The sequence below is a fragment of the Dysidea avara genome, chromosome 7, assembly GCF_963678975.1.
Source record: "Dysidea avara chromosome 7, odDysAvar1.4, whole genome shotgun sequence".
NCBI classification, from domain to species: domain Eukaryota; kingdom Metazoa; phylum Porifera; class Demospongiae; order Dictyoceratida; family Dysideidae; genus Dysidea; species Dysidea avara.
Genome location: NC_089278.1, coordinates 33,163,133 through 33,185,249, shown reverse-complemented (window position 1 = coordinate 33,185,249; position 22,117 = coordinate 33,163,133). Strand labels below are relative to the sequence as shown.

Here is a 22,117-nt window from a genome sequence, read left to right as displayed (position 1 = left end):
AATGGAAAGCTGAGCAAGAAGGCTGAAAGGTTACGTTTTGTTGGATACAGTCTTCAAACAAAGGGATACCGCTTGATTGATGAAAGCACGTTGAAAGTCATCATACGTCGAGGTGTCATATTCAATGAGGCTGATTTCCAAAATGATCGAGGTATCAACAGGAATTTGGATTGTTTCAATGATGATGTGATTCCTGAGGGAGAGGAGTCAGTTGTACAACAACCCGATGATCAAGATCAAGGTCATCATCGGTATCCTGCAAGACAGAGACGTCCGCCAGTAAGGTATGGCATTGATGAGTACACAGACGTGGCATTGCTAGGTGGAAGCCAAACAACAGATCCTCAGAGTATTGAAGAAGCTCTACAGAGTAGGCTTTCTAAGAAGAGGCAAGAGGCAGCAGATTCAGAGTTCCGGTCACTGACAGAAAACAACACATGGGAACTAGTAGAGTTGTCCAGTGGAAGAAAGCCAGTTGCATGTAAATGGATCTTTAAGACTAAGTGTGGTAGTAATGGAACAGTAGAGTATGATGAGAAGACTAGCATGTGGATGCACCAAAGGCGGTACATCCTAACGCTTCTGGATAAGTATGGGCTAAGTGAAGCCAAACCATTCACAACACCAGCTGATATTAGTGTTAAATTAGTTAAGGATGATGGAGTCAGTAAGTCTGTTGACCAAGTAATTTATCAGTCCATGGTGGGAAGTCTGCTATATGCAGCTGCTGCAACTAGACCTAACATTGCCCAAGCAGTGGGAGCTATGTCAAAATTTAACTCCTGTTCCACTGAAGCTCACCTTACTGCAGTTAAGCGAAGAACTACGCATACTGATGTTAAGTTTCACTTTGTGAAAGAAGTTCCAAGTAATGGATGTACTGAAATGATTTATTGTCCAAAAGAACAAATGGTGGTAGATGTGTTAAAACCTCTCTCATGTGACAGATTCGAACATTTTCAGCTGGAGATGGGACTGAATACCTTACCCAGTGTCAAGTCAATTTAAGTGGGAGTGTTGTGGAGTAAATTGACTTTTAACTGTTGAATTGACTAATTATTGTGTAATTAGACTACAGCTAATTATTATGTTGTTTATTGTTCTTATTCTGGAACTATCTCCAGACTTCTAGAATTGTAGTCTATAAAAGAGCATATTGTTGTACAATTTGTCAGTCCGCTTGAAATCAGTCATTAAAGCTGCTCTGTGAAAACCTTTCTATTACAACAGTATGCAGGTAGTCCAGCAATGTAGCCTAGATCAACAACAGCATGCCACTCACAAGCTATCCAAAAGCTGTATAGCATCAGATAAATTCCCAGCAGTGCATAGTGTCAACTGACATCTATTTAGTATTTTTACCTTCTTTAGTCTCCCTAGTACACTGGTTTCTCTATACAATAACTACCATCAAAGTTTAGGAACAGTATACCGGTCGAACAGCACTTTCATCATTGCTCCAGGTATATTGTTCACTATAAGACCACGTTGTTGCCATCCTTAGCTATATAGGCTTGAATGGCTGCTAGTGGTGAGAACAGTGGTGAACTGCACTAGTGGTGAGAACAGTGGTGAACTGCACTAGTGGTGAAAACAGTGGTGAACTGCGCTAGTGGTGAGAACAGTGGTGAACTATCGTTAGCACTGGAATTATCACCAGTGGCTTCATTAACCTATACAGCACTAAATGATACAATTCAGTACATGATCAACCATTTATACAACTTCTGTGACTCAAAGATAGGTTGTTGAAACACAACGGCACAAAGCTTTTTCTGAGAGAAAGGCCACTTCCAACATCTAAGGAACTTGGGGTGCATTTCAGCTTTGTAAAAAAATTATTTTGTACAGAAGTCAATGGGAACCACAAGTTGTGGTTAGCAATATTGTACTCTGGAAAAGTGAAGAAAGTAATTACATATTTTGGCTAGTTAAATGAACAGGCCTATATTAGAAACTCATAGAGTAGTCTTATCATTGGTAGAATAGGCATTGCACCTGTATTGCACCTGTGCTGTGCCTGCATTAATCCATATGTGGACTTTGATGAGTATAGTCTATCTTCTTAACAACTAAAAAAGCATATTTCCATGATATTCCTAGGACTTGTCCATCTATGTGGCCAAAATGTAGTAAGAACATTCACTGCTGCTGACTACAAGCAACCATTATTGAAATCTTCAAGTACAGTATGTCTATAAGTTCAATCCGGTGGTTCTAGTTTTACTGGTTGAGTTGACTGGTCAACCAGTGCAGCACAGGCTATTACCCTAGAATTGCTTGCATGGTTCAAGTGATTGGTTGTACTGGTCAGAATTGGTTAATTAATCACTCAAACAGGCTACTAGCCTGCAAATAGGCCTGACAGCTTTTGATACAGACTATATCTAGAACTTCCCAATATAGAACAGTTACATTCTGTATATGGCTTCTATAGAACCATTGCTTTGATCCTCCCACACAAGGTTCTCATGTGTGTGTGTGTGTGTGTGTGCGTGCGTGCGTGCGTGTATTATATCTGTATCAAGTATATTACACTTTGAATGGATTTTAGATGATGATTTTGAAGGTGGAGCATTTGAAATGTATTTTGGGTCTACTGAAATATCAAGAAATTTCACTTTGACAACAATACAAGATGAAATATTTGAGCCAAATGAAAATTTTTTTGTATTTTTGCAAGTACTTTATGAATACCAGAAGCTAGGAGTAGACATAGATTCAGCTAACAATGAAGCCATAGTTACAGTTGTCAATGATGATGGTAAGATACATATACCACCCATTTATTTTTAACAGATTTTTTTTATTAGAGTTAGCTATCACCTTTAATGAATCTCATTACACTGTGTTTGAAAATGATGCAATGTTAAGGGTCCAGTTGAAATGTAGTCAACCACCATACAGGAGTATTTCATTGACAGTCAAGCCAATTACAGTTAACATTACAAGTATAGTGTATATGTGTTGTGTAAGCAATATTATTTTTTGAGTCTACAGAAGGAGATGTAAGTTTGAAGACTATTACAGCTAAATTTGAACCCAATCAAACCAGTACAGAAGTTGCTATACCAATACAAGACGACAATGATTTAGAATTATTGGAAATGTTCAGAGTAACACTAGTCATACCTACGAGGATGAGAAGCATTGGTGTAGTTGAAGGTGCAGTTTCTACTAGTATTGTGAGCATAATTGATGATGATAGTAAGTTTACAATTTGTACTACAACTGAGCATTTGGTGTGTTTACTTTATCAGCTGCAAAAGTGGAATTCTCTGCCAAGATGTTTAACTTCAGTGAAAATAATGTTCATCAACCTATTACACTCACAGTCAATAGAATAACCAATATTCCATTTAGTGTGATGGTAACTACAATAGTCTATACTGCTACAGGTAAGCTGTGAATCAGTTATTGTTTAGTATACAGTATGCATGTATGCATACAATTTCTCTTAGTGCATTAATAACTGTGGTTTTGTGTGTGAATTGTACTGTTTCTTTATACAGAAGAGGATTATCGGTGGGCTGACCCAATGCTAGTAAATTTCAGTGGAGATTCATTGACTGCTGATGTTAATATAGAAATAATTGATGATGAGATATTAGAATATCCTGAAATTTTTGGTCTTGAGTTGAAAATTCCACAGGCATATGCTGACCTAGGGATATTGGTTGGAGAACAGTATAATGTCAATGTAACTATTATTGATAATGATGGTAAGCTGCAATATGACTAGTCACATTCTGTTATATTTAGATATGTATTGAATTTAGAACTAGCAGTATACTTTGATGATGATGTTTACATAATTCATGAGAATCAGTCCAGTTTGTCGGTCACTCTGATTACTGAAAGACCAGCTTTAATACCTTTTAATGTTTTACTTTATCCTGTATTGACTGATACCAATGCAACAGGTTTGTTGGTAACTTAGTAGTTAGCATAAATGTACAATATGTTACTGCATGCCCAGTCATTCAGTAATGTTACTGGATCTGCCACAGCAAGATGAAGATTCACAAGCATTTTATGCACTGTCTAGAGTTTCTACCCTTCAGGCTGGTTTTGTCCATTTCCAAAGGTTCTTTTATGCAATGAAGTCATATTCCTAAATAGTGGTCTAAGATCTTCAAATAGCTCTAACTTGATCCAAATAGAAGGACTTCGTGTAAGAGTCTCTGTGCTGCTGAGCAGTAGCTAGACTTTGAGGTATCTGCATCATGTGCAGATTCAGAGAGGGAAGATTTTGATTCTGTTCATTCCACTGCATTTTTCTTCTAATTTTCTGTGTGATTATCCATCCACCACTCAATATCCTCTACTTCTTGGAAAACCTGTGGTATAGTAACAACACTAATATTGCATGCCTATCTAAAATGACAGTGAAAATACACAGGCAACTTTCAAATATTTTGAAACTAAAGAAGCAGGGTAAAAATTTTCTGGACATAGCCTAAACCTGTGGCAAGCTTCATATCACTGTTTAGATATCTCAAATTTCAATATCTGTTTATCTACTACTCTGATTATATTATGTGGACACTTACTGATAGTCTGATGACTGAAAATTAAAGTATCTAATCCAAAACAACCAGCCGTAAAAAAAGTGTGCGGCCCTCAAAAAGGCTATGGTGAAAAAAGATGTGAAATCCAAGGTGGCGGCCAAGAAATGGCTGTGATGGTAGGTTAATGGTAAAAAATTTAATAACAACAATTCAGGTGAATTTTTGTGCCGCTTGGTCTTGGCAAAAAATTCATCTAAATTGCCGTTATTAAAATTTTTACCATTAACCTACCATCACAGCCATTTCTTGGCCACCACCTTGGATTTCACATCTTTTTTCACCATAGCCTTTTTGAGGGCCATACACTTTTTTTACGGCTGGCTGTTTTTGATTAGATTTCACTTCTTTTTGTATTTGTATACCCCAAAGCCGGCCATAGGCCGGCTTTGGAACTTTTTTAACCTGTCTTTTTTTCTTTTCCACAGGAAGAAGAAAAGATGAAGCAGATGTACTTTAAATATTTCTGATTTTATCAGTAAATGTACAAATTATATATATAATACATATATTTATTACAGAACTCTCCATGATGCACTCTACAAAGTGACTTCTTTTTGCTGCTCTCTCTATAGGGTGAATTGTTTGTAGCTGAACAATATACAAGTAACTTCTTCTAGCTGATCTCTCTACAGGGTGGTTTGTTTGTAGCTGAATTCTGTGCAGGTGATTTGTTTGTAGCTGAGCTCTTTACAGAATGGTTTCTTTGTAGCTGAACTCTCTACAAGGTAACTTCTTCTAACTGATCTATCTACAGGGCAATTTGTTTGTGGCTAAATTTTCTACAGGGTGATTTCTTTGCAGCTGAACTCTCTACATGGTGGTTTCTTTGTAACTGAACTCTCTACAAGGTAATTTCTTCTAGCTGATTTCTCTACAGGGAGATTTGTTTGTAGCTGAACTCTCTACAGGTGATTTGTTTGCAGCTGAACTCTCTACATGATGGTTTCTTTGTAGCTGAACTCTCCACAAGGTAACTTCTTCTAGCTGATCTTTCTACAGGGTGATTTGTTGTAGCTGAACTCTCTACAAGGAAACTTCTTCTAGCTGATCTCTCTACAGGGAGATTTGTTTGTAGCTGAACTCTAAACAGGTGATTTGTTTGCAGCTGAACTCTCTACATGATGGTTCTTTGTAGCTGAACTTTCTACAAGGTGACTTCTTCTAGCTGACCTTTCTACAGGGAGATTTGTTTGTAACTGAACTCTCTACAGGTGATTTGTTTGCAGCTGAACTCTCTACATGATGGTTTCTTTGTAGCTGAACTCTCCACAAGGTAACTTCTTCTAGCTGATCTTTCTACAGGGTGATTTGTTGTAGCTGAACTCTCTACAAAGAAACTTCTTCTAGCTGATCTCTCTACAGGGAGATTTGTTTGTAACTGAACTCTAAACAGGTGATTTGTTTGCAGCTGAACTCTCTACATGATGGTTCTTTGTAGCTGAACTCTCTACAAGGTGACTTCTTCTAGCTGACCTTTCTAGAGGGAGATTTGTTTGTAACTGAACTCTCTACAGGTGATTTGTTTGCAGCTGAACTCTATACATGATGGTTTCTTTGTAGCTGAACTCTCTACAAGGTAACTTCTTCTAGCTGATCTCTCTACAGAGAGATTTGTTTGTAGCTGAACTCTCTACAGGTGATTTGTTTGCAGCTGAACTCTCTACATGACGGTTTCTTTGTAGCTGAACTCTCCACAAGGTAACTTCTTCTAGCTGATCTTTCTACAGGGTGATTTGTTTGTATCTGAACTCTCTACAAGGAAACTTCTTCTAGCTGATCTCTCTACAGGGAGATTTGTTTGTAGCTGAACTCTATACAGGTGATTTGTTTGCAGCTGAACTCTCTACATGATGGTTCTTTGTAGCTGAACTCTCTACAAGGTGACTTCTTCTAGCTGACCTTTCTACAGGGAGATTTGTTTGTAGCTGAACTCTCTACAGGTGATTTGTTTGCAGCTGAACTCTCTACATGATGGTTTCTTTGTAGCTGAACTCTCTACAAGGTAACTGATGTCTCTACAAGGTCACTAGTTTGTAGCTGAACTCTCTACATGGTGGTTTCTTTGTAACTGAACTCTCTACAGGGTGACTTCTTTTAGCTGATCTTTCTAGAGGGTGATTTGTTTGTAGCTGAACTCTCTACAGGTGATTTGTTTGCAGCTGAACTCTCTACATGATGGTTTCTTTGTAGCTAAACTCTCTACAAGGTAACTTCTTCTAGCTGATCTCTATACAGGGAGATTTGTTTGTAGCTGACCTCTCTACAGGGTGATTTTTTTTTGTAGCTGAACTTTCTACGTACAAAGTGACTTGTTCTAGCTGGTCTCTCTACAGGATGACTTGTTTCTAGCTGATCTCTCTACAAGGTGACTTGTTTCTAGCTGAACTCTACCGGGTGATCTGTTCGTAGCTGAACTCTCTACAGGATAATTTGTTTACAGCTGAACTATCTACATGGTGGTTTCTTTGCAGCTGAATTCTCTACAAGGTGACTTCTTCTAGCTGAACTCTCTATAGGGTGATCTTCTCGTAGCTGAACTCTCTGCAGGGTGATTCGTTTGCAGCTGAACTTTCTACGTGATGGTTTGTTCATAACTGAATTAACACTCTACAAGGTAACCTCTTCTAGCTTATCTCTTTAAAGGATAACTTGTTTCTAGCTGAACTCTCTACATGGTGATTTTTTGGTAGCTAAACTCTCTACAATTCGATTTGTTTGTAGCTGAACTCTCTACATGGTGGTTTCTTTGTAGCTGAACTCTCTATAAGGTAGCTTCTTCTAGCTGATCTCTCTACAGGATGACTTGTTTCTAGCTGAACTCTCTACAGGGTGATCCTTTCGTAGCTGAACTCTCTACAGGGTGATTTGTTTGCAGCTGAAGTCTCTACATGATGGTTTGTTTGCTGCTGAACTCTCTACAAGGTAACTTCTTCTAGTTGATTTCTCAACAGGGTGACTTGTTTCTAGCTGATCTCTCTACAGGGTGATTTGTTTGTAGCTGAACTCTGTACAGTTTGATTTGTTTGCAGTTGAACTTTCTACATGGTTGTTTCTTTGTAGCTGAACTCTCTACAAGGTAACTTCTTCTAGTTGATCTCTCTACAGGATGACTTGTTTCTAGCTGAACTCTCGACAGGATGATCTGTTCATAGCTGAATTCTCTACATGGTAGTTTCTTTGTAGCTAAACTCTTCACAAGGTGACTTCTTCTAGCTGATCTCTCTACAGGGTGATTTGTTTGTAGCTGAACTATCTGCAGGGTGATTTGAACTCTCTACAAGGTGATGTTTTCTAGTTGATCTCTCTACTCAGTCTGGATGACTTGTTTCTAGCTGAACTCTCTACAGTGTGATCTGTTAAGTTTCTACTTGATCTCTCTATAGAGTTATATCTTGTTTGTATAGCTGAACACTTTTACATGGTGGTTTTTTGATTGGTTGCTGAACTCTCTCTTCACGGTGACTTGTTTGTACTACAGAGTGACTTGTTTGTAGCTGAACTCTCTACAGAGTGACTTACTTGTAGCTGAACATTGCATAAAGTAACTTGTTTGTAGCTGATCTAGATGAACTCTCTACCAGGTAGCTTTTTTGTAGCTGAACCCTTTACGCAGTGACTTGTTTGTAGCTGAATTCTCTACAGAGTGACTTGTTGTAGCTGAACTCTCTACAAGGTGACTTGTTTATAGTTGAATTCTCTTCAGTGTGACTTATAATGTTCTGAATCTCTACAGCAACATATTTGTAGCTGAACTCTCTACAGGATGACTTGCTTGTAGCTGAATTGTCTATAAGATTAACTGTTTGTAGTTGAACTCCCTACAGAATAACTTGCAATGCCATATAATTCTATAATGGAGTAAGTTATAAACGTAGCTGAATGCTTTATTAGGGTGACTGTTCTATTAGAGTATCTCGATCTCGCATATGCTACACGTAGTTTGCTTTGGAATCACAACTCAGTGGTTTGTAATCCGATTCTTCTGTACTACTGCAAGGACTTTCTATGATAATTATTCCAGCTACACACCGATTTTCAGCTCACTGTTCTAAGCGGTTTGCCTGGTAGGCGTAAAAACTAATAGTTTTTTTATTCATAAAAGTCGATCGCGTAATTGTGACCCAGGTTGGGTTTTGTATCATATCTCGATGGCCTTTAACTGGATTCCTTTCAAACCACAAACAGGCACTCCTACGATAGTTACTCCATCTACATAGCAATTTTCAGCTCATTCCTTCAAGCGGTTTACCCTGTGGGCGTGACAGACCTTCGACCTTATTTTACGCAGATAATCGGTCATAACTCCGTGAATGTTCATCGGAGTCCTACCAAACTTGGTACTGAGATTCGCCTTAATGAGCCCTTTAAGTGTACCAAATTTCAGCCCGATCCAAGCACGCATTCGTGTTTTATTGCGAATTTTGCAAAGTGTGCGAAAAGAAGAAGTAGAAGAAGAAAACGAAGAAAAAAAGCCCAAACTTTGGCCGCTCGTATCTCGGAAAAGGCTCGAGCGATTTTCTTCAAATTTGGTATGTGGACTCCCCTACCTCGCCGGCAGTTCTGTAGCAACTTTGGTTTTAATAGGATAAGGAATCACGGAGCTACAAAGGTGTGAAAATCACGTTTACTTTCTTCCTGTACATATACTCACGGTGTGGCGCGCCGGCTACTTGGGCCGCACGACACACTACCGTGTGTCTTGATATTGAGTATACAAGATGACATATAAAGCAGATAACTAGAAAGTACAATATTCATTAACACTTTTACTTGGTTGTATGAAAAATAAGTTCTCGTGGCAAGGTCTTGTGACTATTACCCCAAAGCTATGATAGCTAAACGTTTGTAGCTAGATGTCATCATATGTATTACAATGCAGTTTGAGCTATTTTAATTTCTTTAGGAGGTGATTTCAGTACTTCAACACTACTGGCTCAATTTGGTCCCAATGTCACTACCAGTATTGTAAATGTGATCATTACAAATGATGCAGTAGCTGAACCAAGGGAGGCATTCAGGATGTCATTATCCCTTCCAGTTAATTCTATAGAGCTTGGTATTATTATTGGAGAACCAAGTACTGCCATTGCTTTAATATTGGATGATGATCGTGAGTTATCACACAACTAACATCTGGTTACCACATACATGTTTTTATTCTGTTATATGCAGACCTTCATGTGTTCTTCAGACACTTAACATACAGAGTTGTTGAAAATGATGCTGTAATGAGTGTTGTTATAGAGGCAAGCAAACCAGCTGGAATTGCCTTTAATGTTTCTGTGGTATCACAACATCTGAAAATTGAAGGTATTATAAAACACTGACATGATACAGCACAAATTAATGCATGAGCAGGGCACCAGTTGCAATCCATTTTTCATTAACTGTTTATTGCATTATATTATAGGATCTACTGCAAGTGATGAAGACATTGACAGTACACAGATGTTGTTAGCATCTTTTGGACCTAATGATATTACCAGTGTTGTTAATGTATCTATAGTTGATGATAACATTGTTGAGGATCAGGAAATATTTCAACTTCTGCTTGTAGTTCCTTCACCTGCAGAAAATATTGGCATAACAGCAGGATCTCCACATGTTGCAAATGCTGTAATACTAGATAATGATGGTAATGTATAAAGAATTGCATTTTGTGATTAGTGTTTAGAATGACCACATAATTTATATTTTTATACTCAGTATTAGTGGTCTTCTGTAGCTATTGTTTAGTTTAAAGAACTACTATTTCACATAGTGATGCATATCAGATTTGATCAACCTTTACACAAAATTACTGAAGGAGACGTGGCAAAGGTTGAAATACTATCAGATCATGTTGCTGAAGTAAATGTTTCCTTTATCATACAAATTACATCTCTAACTGCTTCAGGTAAAATAAATTATCACTAGTTCATAGCTTTTGTAAGCTTTTTAACGCAATCTGTATTCAACCTATGCAGTTGAGGACTATTGCTATAACAGCACAGTTCAAACTACACTACAGTCAAATCACAAAAATGTATCAATCAGTATTGCTACTGTGGATGATAGTGTTGTGGAGATGAACGAGGTGCTTGAGTTAAGTATTGTAGACATCATAGTAGTTCCAGGTGTTTCTGTACTAATACTGGAGCCAAACACTACCTCCATAGAAATCACCAATAATGATGGTAATACCCTCTGTAAAATATATATGTATATATATAAAACATTTCATTTTGTTGTACGACAGAAACACATGTCAGCTTATCATCTGATCAATATTCAATCATTGAAGGAGATCATCTTGTGTTAACTATTATATTGGACAAAGTGTTAAGCTTTAGTGAAACTGTATACATCAGAACCATCACATCCAACACTTCAACATCAGGTTAAGAATCCATGTGAATACACTACTGTATTCACTATGAAATATTACAGCTACTGCTGATGATTACAGCTCAAGTATAGTAGCAGTCAATATCAGTCCAGGAGTTTGGAACACAACAGTATCACTAGCTATTACTGATGATGACCTACTAGAACCAACTGAATATTTCAATGTTTCACTAATGCTACCATCAGTGTCAACCAATAATGGTATTTCCCCAGGAAACATTACTAATATTTTAATAGCTATCAGAGATAATGATGGTAAGATTAATTTTCTTGTTGATATTATATGTATGCAATTTTTTCACTAGAAACGTCTATTTCACTGTCAAGTGATGAATATTTTGCACATGAGAATTTGCATCAAGTAGCACTATTACTAACATCATCCAGTGCTAGCTCAACTGTATTTGAAGTAGAACTACATGTCACTCAAGGAACTGCAACTAGTAAGAATCGTATCTGCATTATTAGCACTGCAGTTAATTATATAATTACTAGATACTGATTTCAATGCTCAAAGTGTTATCCCAATATTGTTTGAGGCTAACATCACAGAAGTAGTAGTAAATATCAGTATTGTGGATGATAAAGAATTGGAGTACACTGAAGAGTTTAGTGTTGATCTAGTAATACCAGAAAATGTTAGAGATATTGGAGTAAATCCTGGCTCTATTACTAGGGCTACAGTGAATATAATAGATGATGACAGTAGGTCAAATAATAATCCTATATAATTTCATACTTTTATTTTAATAGATGTTGCAATACAATTTACAGAGCCAGTGTACAATGTGAATGAGAATGCATCAGAAATGATAATTACTTTGGAAGTCAGCCGTCATGCATTGACTCAGTTTACAGTAATTGTTGTGGCAACACCTGGCACTGCAGATGGTATGAGGCACTCTTGATATGCAAGCATTATCAAATCCTTTTAGCAGGTATCGACTTCGATTTTAGTAATGCTACTGTGGTATTTGGTCCAAGTGATACCCAAGCAAGCATATCAATTGATATCAAAGATGATGAAATTTTGGAACAGATAGAAGAGTTTAATCTAACTATCATAATTCCTGAAGTAACTAAAACGATTGGAATAAATGAAGGTGCTCCATTTTCTGCAGTTGGAAGAATTTTGAATGATGATGGTGAGTAAACAGACTGTATACATCCTAAGAAGACAATCCTAGGAAATATTTCAGTGTAATAATAATGTGTTGTTTACCATTTTAATTCTGTGTGTACAGTTTGTAGAGTGACATTTGAAAGAAACTATTACAATTCCACTGAAGATACAAAACTTTTAAGTGTAGCAATACTAGCCAGTATAAGATCTGATGTTATATTTAGTGTATATGTAACACCCATACAACAAAATCAACAAAGTAAGTGATATTCATAAGTCAACATGTGTACTATTAATGATCATTTTGAAGGCTCTAATAGCTCTCTAAACTACAGTGAGATTACATTTAATCCTGGACAACTTGTTGCGGTATATAATATTACTATTACTGATGATGATATTTTAGAATACACTGAAAATTATACCCTTTCTTTAAGCGTACCAGAGAAATTCACAGTGATTGGTGTAATATTGGGTGAACAAATGACAACTACTTTAATTACTATATATGACAATGATGGTAAGTAACAAGTGTGGTGATTGTATTTACCAATCATGCAAAAAGAATCTTGGATCCCAGGCTGTGAGACTCCTTAAACAGTTGCCTAGATCGTAATTGTTTCCAAGGATCAAGTCATCATTACCTGGTCTAGGATTTTTTTTGCATTAAACATAGTTTCAATGTATGTCCTGACTCCCTGCTATACATTAGGACTGGGACAAATGCTCGAATGTTTATATTCTATTCATATGCCTATACCTCTATATGAGCATTTGTTTTTCTTGTGATAAACTCTGTTTGAGTACTTGACTGGTAGAATTAACCAACTAAAATGTGTAAAATCTTTAATATTAATCCCCACTGTTACATTGTTTGTTATTTAGGCTCTTTATATTGGTTTTCTGTGATCAAAAATTCAAGAATATCAATTTTTAGTTTTTCTTTTTACAGGCTTATAGAATGCTAGAGAATAGAAGCTTTGTTCGTTTACAGTTAAAACATTTCCAGTTATCAAAAACCATGCAATGTTGATTCTAGCTCTACTATACAGGGTTTCAGTAGCCTTGTTATGGATCCCTAGTAGGATAAATAGTAGTTAATAAACTACAATCATGTACATGTTCACATACATGTGTTTAAAATCCCTTTTTATTGTATTCAGAGTTAACTGTTAGTCTGACTAGCAAGGATTACACAATTGCTGAAGGAGAAATGATTGTCGTTGGAATTACTGCCAGTAAATCAGCTGGTACATTTTATGATGTCTACCTTTTTATTCCAGCAAACAATGCTACTGGTATGTTACTTTGGATATAAGATATATACAGTCACATGTGTGTATTATTTCATTAACAGTTAACAGGTATACCTATTTGCATCCTGTTGTCATCCAATTTGGACCTAATGATACTTATCATCAATTGGAACTGCAAACAAAGAGTAATACAATATTAGATCCTCCAATAGAGTTTCAAATTTTATTTAATGTATCAACTAATGCTTATCAGCTAGGAGTTATGCTTGGAGCAAATGAATCAGCAACTATAGCAGTGACTGATATGGGTTAGCTGTGGTTGCTTTATTATATAATTATATTTATTTGCTCTCTTTCAGGAGTTGCTGCTGTTAATTTTACTCAAACCACTTACAACATACCAAATGAGCCCATAGCAGACTTCTGCTTACCTCAAGAAGATAGTTTAGCGCTACCAGCAGCTATACAACTAATGCTTACAATGCCCACATCAGTGGAGATATTTCTTAAGATAGCAGTCACAGAACATAACACGCAAAGTAAGGGAAAACGTTTATGCATAATGTCATAATGTAAAACAAACTTTTAGCAAACCTCACTGAGCTTGCAGTCACCATTCCAGCTGGCAATACCACATGGGTTGTGGATAGTACAGTTTTAATAAAACTGGGATATACCAAGCTAAACCTAGCTATATCATTTCTTGATGACTCCAGTATTAATGTTGTCACATCTTCTCCATATAAAGTCACAGCATCAGTTGGTAAATAATAGTTGACTTTGATTTGTTTCCATTTGTTAAAGTAATTTCCTTTCTTTTCAGAAACGCTAAAACCTGTTATAAACTCAATAGATTACAAATCATTTGAGGTTGCTGTTAATGGAAGTAATATCACATTGTTTTGCCATGCAAAAGGAAGAAGCAAAGTTATCTATTATTGGGAAAAATACAACAGTATTTCTAATAAATGGAGAGCAATATCAGAAGAAATGGACAATGGCTTGTTGGTCATTCCATTCATCACTGATCAAGATGAAGGAGTGTATCAGTGTGTAGCTTGTGATTGCTACTCTTGTTCATATTCTGCTAATATTACTGTCATTGCTTATGGTAAGATTTCTCATGTAATGTACTTGCACTAAATACTACGTAATTGCAGATAAACCTACAGTAACTGTGCAATCACATGTCATCAAATTGGAGCACACTTCATTTAACCTGACATGCTCTGCTGGTATTGATCCTGACTCACCAAATACAGTGATTAGCTTTGTATGGAGTGACAGTAAAGGCAACATTTTTGCTAACTACAGTAATGACAAATTAACTGTCTTAAACTTCACTGATGCAGTTAGAAATATGTCTGGTATGTATACATGTTTTATATCAGATGGACTATTCAACTACTCTGATACTACTAATTTGGAAATACAATGTAAGCTATTGAAGGGAATGAGTATTACATACTAACATACATACTTTATTGTGTAGATGGTCCTAACATCATTAATATCACATCATCTACTACACTAATAGCAGGTCAACCATTATTGTTAGTATGTGAAGCTAGTGGTGACCCAGAGCCATCATACTCCTGGAGTCATAATGGAGCACACTTGGCTTCTAGTTCTATATATTTTAAACCAATGGCAACTGTAGAAGATTCTGGCAGCTATATATGTGCGGCTACTAATAGAGCAGCTGGAAATATAATACAGGATAGTAGCACCACTGAAGTTTCTGTGCTATCAAGTTAGTATAAATGACAATATAAATTAGCTTCGCTATGTAAAGTGAAGTATTTAACTATGATGTGGAACCCCTCTAAGACAGACACCAATGGGGGAATTTATTATTTTTGTCCTTTGAAAGGTGGTGTCCTTAGTTCAGGAGTGTATGAACTACTAGTACTCTTGATTTGGGACCTAGACAGATGTCCCATATAAAGAGGTTTTCAACAATTCAGCAGTGTCCTTAATAGGGATTCCACTGTACTAGCTGTTGTTAATTTTATGTACCTCATACATTCTCTAGTATGTTCATTGATTAGCATGAGTCATTATTGCATGTTGTCGGTGTGCAGGTCTTCCTCCACCAAGAAACTTCAGATACAGTTTACAAGATGACTTCGGTGTTTCATTTACTTGGGAGGATCCTGCTCTACCTAGCACCATCAAACTAACTAATTTCATTTTATCATACAATCTAACTGACGTCTTTCATAATCAGTTAAATGAAACATTTGTCATTAGTGCTGATGATCATTCATATGTTTTCAATGCAAAATGCAGCTATGAAACAGCTCTGGCTTTGTGTCCATCATCTAAATATTGCTTCATGTTAAGAGGAATTTATGATAGAAATGGAGTTGCAGTACTGACAGATACTAGTGGAGAAATTTGTTTTTCTACGAAGCAATATTGTAAGAATTTGGTGCAATGCATGTATCTGCTTTCTAACTGTAAACATTCTTCTTATAGCACTGTATGTATCACTTGCTGATACAAGGTATAATATTACAGAAGGCAGAAAATTAGATGTAAAACTAGTTGCTTCAAGACCTTTCTCCACCAACTTTTATGTGCGTATGAATGTTTCACTATTAACTGCTAACGGTATGGAAGATTTTATATTTCAAAATGTTTAATGCATAATTAGGGTGCTATACTTTAGTGACTGACTTTAATGTATCTTCACTGGATGTTTTGTTCAACATTACATATGGACAAGAAGCCACGTTCACTATTAGTATAACTGATGATGTAGTATATGAGCCTGAAGATTCCTCCATTGCCATGTCAATATGGATTGGTAGTTTTGCTGAGAAACTTGGAGTTACCATTGGAGAAAACAGCACTGCTATTGTATCTATTATTGACAACGACAGTATGTTGGTAATAATGCATAAGATCACAATAGTATAAGTATATGATTTTTAGAATTCAGATACTGTGAGTCAGAAAAGGATTCACTTTGGTCAATACAATGGAACAGAACTAAACCAAAGAACAATGATGTGCAGGAATGCCCTGGAGAGTTTCCTCTTGGTTTGTGAATTATAGTGGGAAGGGGTGTGTGGTATATTTGGTATCAATGCAGTTTTCACATGGTAAATATATAGCAATATCATGAGTAGTCTGTAATGAATGAAAATCTTTCCATAAAGCACTGTACACTTGCCATAACTTCTTTACCACCTCTCCTCTCACCAAAGCTACATAATTTTGTTTCAATTATTATTTTTCAGGAAACTCATCTAGATTATGTGATTATGGAGGAATATGGCAACAGCCAAATGTCAGTACTTGCACAACTAAAAAATTTGTGGAAATCAAAGACAAGGTGCTGTAAAAAGTTGGTTCTGCATTCACTTAACACTGAAACAACTACAGGTTGAAGCACTTAATACCACAGACATTAGAAATGTTACTACTATCGTCAGTGAGCTGGCAAACATTACAAAACCAAAGAACCAATCACAACTACCACTTGACATTTTGGCAGCTGTAGAAGTGTTAGAAACAGTTATAAAAAGGTATTGATTTCATTATTATTGTTGCTTGCGTATGTTCACAAATGGTGTAGACTAAACAACACAAATGAGGAAACAGTGGAGGAGACATTAGAAGAAGATGATTTAGTTGATGTATGTTATGTGCTACCTATACAGAACATGCAGAGTAGTTGCTAATTTTTTAATTCTAGAGTGCAGTTGACGTAATTAACAACTTGTTAAACAAGACAAACGAAGCTGGTTGGAACACACAAGTTCAAGTTTGCTAGCTACTTCCTATTGTGTAATTTGTAGTAAATATTATGTGTCCCTTACACAGGACACAGAATTTGCAGGTAAAATACTGCTAGAAAGTGCCGAGGAATTTGGAGTAATTATCAGTTCTACTTTGACTCATAATTCATCAAGTATTGATTCTATCCATGAACCTGATATTGAGAAAGAGAATATTGGTTAGTTCGTTCATAGTTATCAGTGTCAAGGATATTATTTGATAATGATTGCTGCAGTTGTGCAAACAGTTGAAATAGTGAAAGAAGAACTCACAGAGGCAGAGTTCATATCTTTTCTTAATGACACAAGATACACAAAGTACCAAGGGAAACATGTTTCAGTGAAGTATCCAACAAACACTATCAAGAAGCAGTTATTAGATGGTAATTTCTTAACTATCCTACAGTATGTATATAATACTTTAATGATGTTGTTTTACAGCTTTAATTTTGCTTATTATAGCATGCATTGTATAATAGGTATATTATAATACTGTGGATGTTCCCTCTCTGTTCCCTCCCGTAGCACTATATTATGGTGTGACAAGATACTATTATTACATTATCAATTGCTTTTCTGTAGGTGAAAATGTTACCTTTATCAATATGATATTTAGCAATTTAGGAAACTTCCTAACTGCTAGAAGCAACAGGTAATTTGTGCACTTCTGTTTCTAATTTAGTTTTCTTATATATAAGTAAAGTACATTATGTGAAAGTCAGACCTACTTATGAAGTGGAATCTCTGACTGATATTATGTTGTGTTACTCCTTATCAGATATACATGTAGCTTGATTACTTAACATAAACATTTGGAATTTGTTGCATGTTGCTAATTAAGCTCTAACTAAAGGCCTGACATAGCTATGTACCATTGACATTAAGTGTGTGTATGTTAATTACTATCTAATCCAAACAGCCAAGCTGTAAAAAATAGGGTGCAGCCCCAAAAAAGACCATGGTGAAAAGATGTGAAATCCAAGGTGGCGGCCAAGAAATGGCTGTGATGGTACCATAGAGTTGGGTTGTTAAGCGCATATTATTTGTTAAGCGCATACAGATTTCTTGTAATTAATCATGGATGATAAGCACACATGGCAAAATGCGATGATAAAGCTACACGCAGCAAAAAATGGCAAGAAAATCTGAAAGTACTGAAAAGTTAAGGGTGCTCGCTGATATTTGAAGCCGTTTAAGTGCCAGCCCAGAAACCACATGCGGTTATTGCATCATAATTGGCATTACTACACATACTTGTAGTATCCGTGTTAAGCGAACATGTTTTGCGCCAGAGAACACAAGGAAGAATAGCATGTTTTTCGCTTCAGAATTGTCACTGAAGTGTTAGCAAATGATTGTCTGATGGATCAACAGTTATGAAAGTAAGTGTTATTTAAGGCAACAAGTGTGAATGCACTTTTCGGTTGTAGGCAACATGCGTTCATGCCTTGTTTTCTCAAGTGATAGGGTATGCTGGTAGTTAGTATTGTAATTGTAAGCTGCTTATGTAGGGGACAATGTTACCAGCTGGAAACACAAGGCGTTACAAGCTGCTGATGATGGCGTGCCTAGCATAACCTATCCAAGAGCGACTTGGAGACTCCAGTCGGAGCAAGAAGCTGTTCCTTTGTATGAAGAAGAGAAAACAGAGCTTTTTGTGTTTTGAACAGCGTTTATGACATGTTATTTGAAAAGTTGGTGATTGCGGTCAATAGGAATTTGTGTGGTTATTATATCAATAATGTTGGGCGCACGCAATCTTTGCACATGTTTACTAAAAGTAAAACTAGTTTTTGAGTGATAGCCGTGAAGGCTTCAAATTTTGTAGGGAGATTATTCGCTGATAAATTCTCCAGAGGTCTATGTTTAGATTTTGTCCATAGCGTTATGGCTTCATGAGTTACGGCACCGAGAACATGAGGTTTTGAATGGTGTAGCACACTTTTAGTACTAACTTCTTAAGTTATATGTACGCTGTGTACTAATACTAAACATAGAGTTGTGAGTTATAAGCTGAAGTTTGTTAAATGTGGTTTCCAGTGCGCTACTGTGAAAAATGGAGGACTAGTTTTGATTTAAGCGCTTCATAAAGAACTACAAAATGGTATAGGCTAGAAGAATTCTGTTTGGTTTGTGTTGAAGAAAAAGCGAAGCACTTCCAACGTAAGTAGCATATGGATTCATTTTATACATTATGTGAGTATAAGCAACAATACAAAAATTGCATGTTGTATGGCTTCAAATAGCCGCGAGCACCCTTAATGTCTCCTCAAGCGCTTACATCTCCCTTAAGGTCTCTCTTCGCTATGTATACAGCAAATCAACCATCTGGATAGTGATAATCTCGTTCATCACAAAGAATTTTACCGAGAAATAGAGTCAAATATCCTTACATACTGGTGTGGTGACCGGCACAAACTATTAACTACTCTATTACAACGTAGTGATTCCGTGTTACACTCACCATAATTATTTATTAGGCATATGTGCCTAACAGATAGTATGATTTTTACTAAAAGTTTTCTCTGAAAATTATAAGCGCATGCGCTTAACAACCCGACTTTACGGTAAGTTAATGGTAAAAATTTTAATAACAACAATTCGGGTGAATTTGGTGCTGTTTTGTCACTTCTTTTTGTAATTTGCATACACCAAAATCATCTTATGGCCGGCTTGGGGTTATTTTAACCTGTGTTATTTTTCTTTACTACAGAGAAAGAAGAAAGACATTCAAAGCAGACTTTTTTATATTAACTATTTTGATTTTGTAATTATATAAATTTTGAATTATTACATGCCATTTCTTTTCTACAGGATAACTTGTTTGTAGTTAACCTCTACTGGGTGACTTGAAATGTAGCTGAACTCTCTACATGGTCAGAGACTCTCTATGAGATGATTTGTTTGTAGCTGAATCCTCTACATGGTGACTTATTTCTAGCTGATTTTTTCCCTACAGGATGATTTGTTTAAAGCCAAACTCTCTACAGGGTGATTTGTATGTAGCTGAACTCTCTACAGGTTAAATTAGCTGATCTCTCTACAGGGTGACTAGTTTGTAGCTGAACTCTATAAAGGGTGATTTGTTTGCATCTGAACTCTCTATAGGGTATCTTGTTTCTAGCTGATCTCTCTACAGGGTGAGTTGTTTCTAGCTAATCTCTCTACAGGGTGACTTGTTTCTAACTAGGATGACTTTTCTCTGCAGCATGATTTGTTTGTAGTTGAACTCACTACAGGGTGACTTGTTTCCAGCTGAAAGAGTTGTTTCTAGCAGATTTAACACAGTGATTTGTTTGTAGCTGAACTCTGCTTTAACTGATCTCTCTGGTTTGTAGCTGAACTCTCTACAGGGTAATTTGTTTGCAGCTGAACTCTCTACATGGATATTTCTAGCTGATTTCTCCACAGGGTGATTTGCTTGTAGCTGAACTCTCTATAGGATAACTTGTTTCTATTTGATGTCTCTACAGGGTGACTTTTTGTAGGTGAACTCTCCATAAGTTGAAACTTATTTTTACCTGAACACTGTACAGTGTGACAGAAGTGTAGTTGAGCTCAGTCTGTACAGGGTGACTTGTTTCTAGCTGATCTCTCTAGTTTGTAGCTGAACTCTCTACAGGGTGGCTTATTTGTAGCTGAACTCTCTACAGGGTGATTTGTTTCTAGCTGATCTCTCTACAGGGTGACTCTTTTGTAGCTGAACTGTCTACAAGGTGACTTGTTTTTAGCTGATCTCTCTACAGGGTGACTTGTTTCTAGCTGATCTAACAGGGTGATTTATTTGTAGCTGAACTCTCTACATGGTGACTTGGTTCTAGCTGATCTCTCTGCATGCAGGGTAAATTATTTCTATAGCTAATCTCTCTACAGGGTGAATTGTGTCTAGCCGATCTATCTACAAGGTGATTTGTTTGTAGCAGAATTTTCTACAGGGTAATTTGTTTGTAGCTGAACTCTCTACAGGGTGACTTGTTTGTAGCTGATCTATCTAGAGAGTGAGTTTTTTTCTAGCTGATCTCTCTATAGTGTGACTTGTTTCTAGCTGAGCTCTCTACAGGGTGGCTTAATTGCTTGTAGCTGAACTCTGTACAAGGTGATTTGTTTGTAGCTGAACTCTCTACAGGGTGAATTGGTTTCAAGCTGATCTCCCTACAGAGTGACTTGTAATAGTCTGAATCGCTAGAGCGATTTATTTATAGCTGCATGGTGACTGTTCTATTAGAGAATCTCGGCAGCTGAATGTTTTATTAGGGTGACTGTTCTATTAGAGTGTTTGATCTTGCTTTTGCTGCAAGTAGTTCGTTTTCGAATCATAACTCAGTGGTTTGTAATCCGATTCTTCTGTACTACTGCAAGGACTTTCTATGATGATAATTCCAGGTACATACCGATTTTCAGCTCATTACTCTAAGCGGTTTGCCTGGTAGGCGTGAAAGCTAATAGTTTTTTTTATTCATAAAATTCGATCGCGTAATTGTGACACAGGTTGGGTTTTGTCTCATATCTCCATGGTCTTTATCTTGATTCCTTTCAAACCACAAAAAGGAACTCCTATGATAGTTACTCCATCTACATAGCAATTTTCAACTCATTCCTCCAAGAGGTTATACCCTTTGGGTGTGACAGAAGTTTGGTCATAACTCCGTTAACGTTAATTGGATTCCTACCAAACTTGGTACTGAGATCCACTGTAGTGAGCCCTTCAAGTGTGCCAACTTTCAGCCCAGTTGGAGCACGCAATGGTGTTTTATGGCAGATTTTTCAAAGTGTACAAAAAGGAAAAACCGAAGAAATTAAAATGAATTTTTGACCAATTGTAACTCAGAAATGGCTGGAGCGATTTTCTTCAAATTTGGTATATAGGCTCCCCTACCTGGCTAGCACTTCTGTAGCACATTTGGGTTCAATCGGATAAGGGATCACAGAGCTACGTATGTGTGAAAACCGTTCTTCCTGTCAATATGCCCACGGTGTGGCGCGCCAGCTTTT

General features: G+C 36.7%; 1 protein-coding gene across 1 annotated transcript in view; it reads left to right on the top strand.

Annotated features, from left to right (window-relative positions):
- LOC136261458 (adhesion G-protein coupled receptor V1-like) overlaps positions 1-22,117 on the top strand; it is a 145,041-nt gene that overhangs the window by 80,631 nt on the left and 42,293 nt on the right. The window contains exons 53-89 of the mRNA XM_066055464.1: positions 2,555-2,764; positions 2,814-2,951; positions 3,001-3,207; positions 3,261-3,398; positions 3,513-3,722; positions 3,780-3,923; positions 9,475-9,681; positions 9,744-9,881; positions 9,982-10,206; positions 10,333-10,467; positions 10,538-10,747; positions 10,810-10,950; positions 11,001-11,213; positions 11,264-11,401; positions 11,454-11,663; positions 11,712-11,849; positions 11,897-12,103; positions 12,203-12,340; positions 12,392-12,601; positions 13,245-13,379; positions 13,439-13,645; positions 13,697-13,876; positions 13,927-14,100; positions 14,161-14,448; positions 14,498-14,773; positions 14,830-15,090; positions 15,422-15,760; positions 15,819-15,953; positions 16,012-16,224; positions 16,278-16,385; positions 16,586-16,680; positions 16,731-16,873; positions 16,924-16,984; positions 17,044-17,112; positions 17,172-17,304; positions 17,362-17,508; positions 17,708-17,777. Coding sequence (XP_065911536.1) covers positions 2,555-2,764; positions 2,814-2,951; positions 3,001-3,207; positions 3,261-3,398; positions 3,513-3,722; positions 3,780-3,923; positions 9,475-9,681; positions 9,744-9,881; positions 9,982-10,206; positions 10,333-10,467; positions 10,538-10,747; positions 10,810-10,950; positions 11,001-11,213; positions 11,264-11,401; positions 11,454-11,663; positions 11,712-11,849; positions 11,897-12,103; positions 12,203-12,340; positions 12,392-12,601; positions 13,245-13,379; positions 13,439-13,645; positions 13,697-13,876; positions 13,927-14,100; positions 14,161-14,448; positions 14,498-14,773; positions 14,830-15,090; positions 15,422-15,760; positions 15,819-15,953; positions 16,012-16,224; positions 16,278-16,385; positions 16,586-16,680; positions 16,731-16,873; positions 16,924-16,984; positions 17,044-17,112; positions 17,172-17,304; positions 17,362-17,508; positions 17,708-17,777 — 6,391 coding nt within the window. The remainder of the gene's footprint in view (positions 1-2,554; positions 2,765-2,813; positions 2,952-3,000; positions 3,208-3,260; positions 3,399-3,512; positions 3,723-3,779; positions 3,924-9,474; positions 9,682-9,743; positions 9,882-9,981; positions 10,207-10,332; positions 10,468-10,537; positions 10,748-10,809; positions 10,951-11,000; positions 11,214-11,263; positions 11,402-11,453; positions 11,664-11,711; positions 11,850-11,896; positions 12,104-12,202; positions 12,341-12,391; positions 12,602-13,244; positions 13,380-13,438; positions 13,646-13,696; positions 13,877-13,926; positions 14,101-14,160; positions 14,449-14,497; positions 14,774-14,829; positions 15,091-15,421; positions 15,761-15,818; positions 15,954-16,011; positions 16,225-16,277; positions 16,386-16,585; positions 16,681-16,730; positions 16,874-16,923; positions 16,985-17,043; positions 17,113-17,171; positions 17,305-17,361; positions 17,509-17,707; positions 17,778-22,117) is intronic.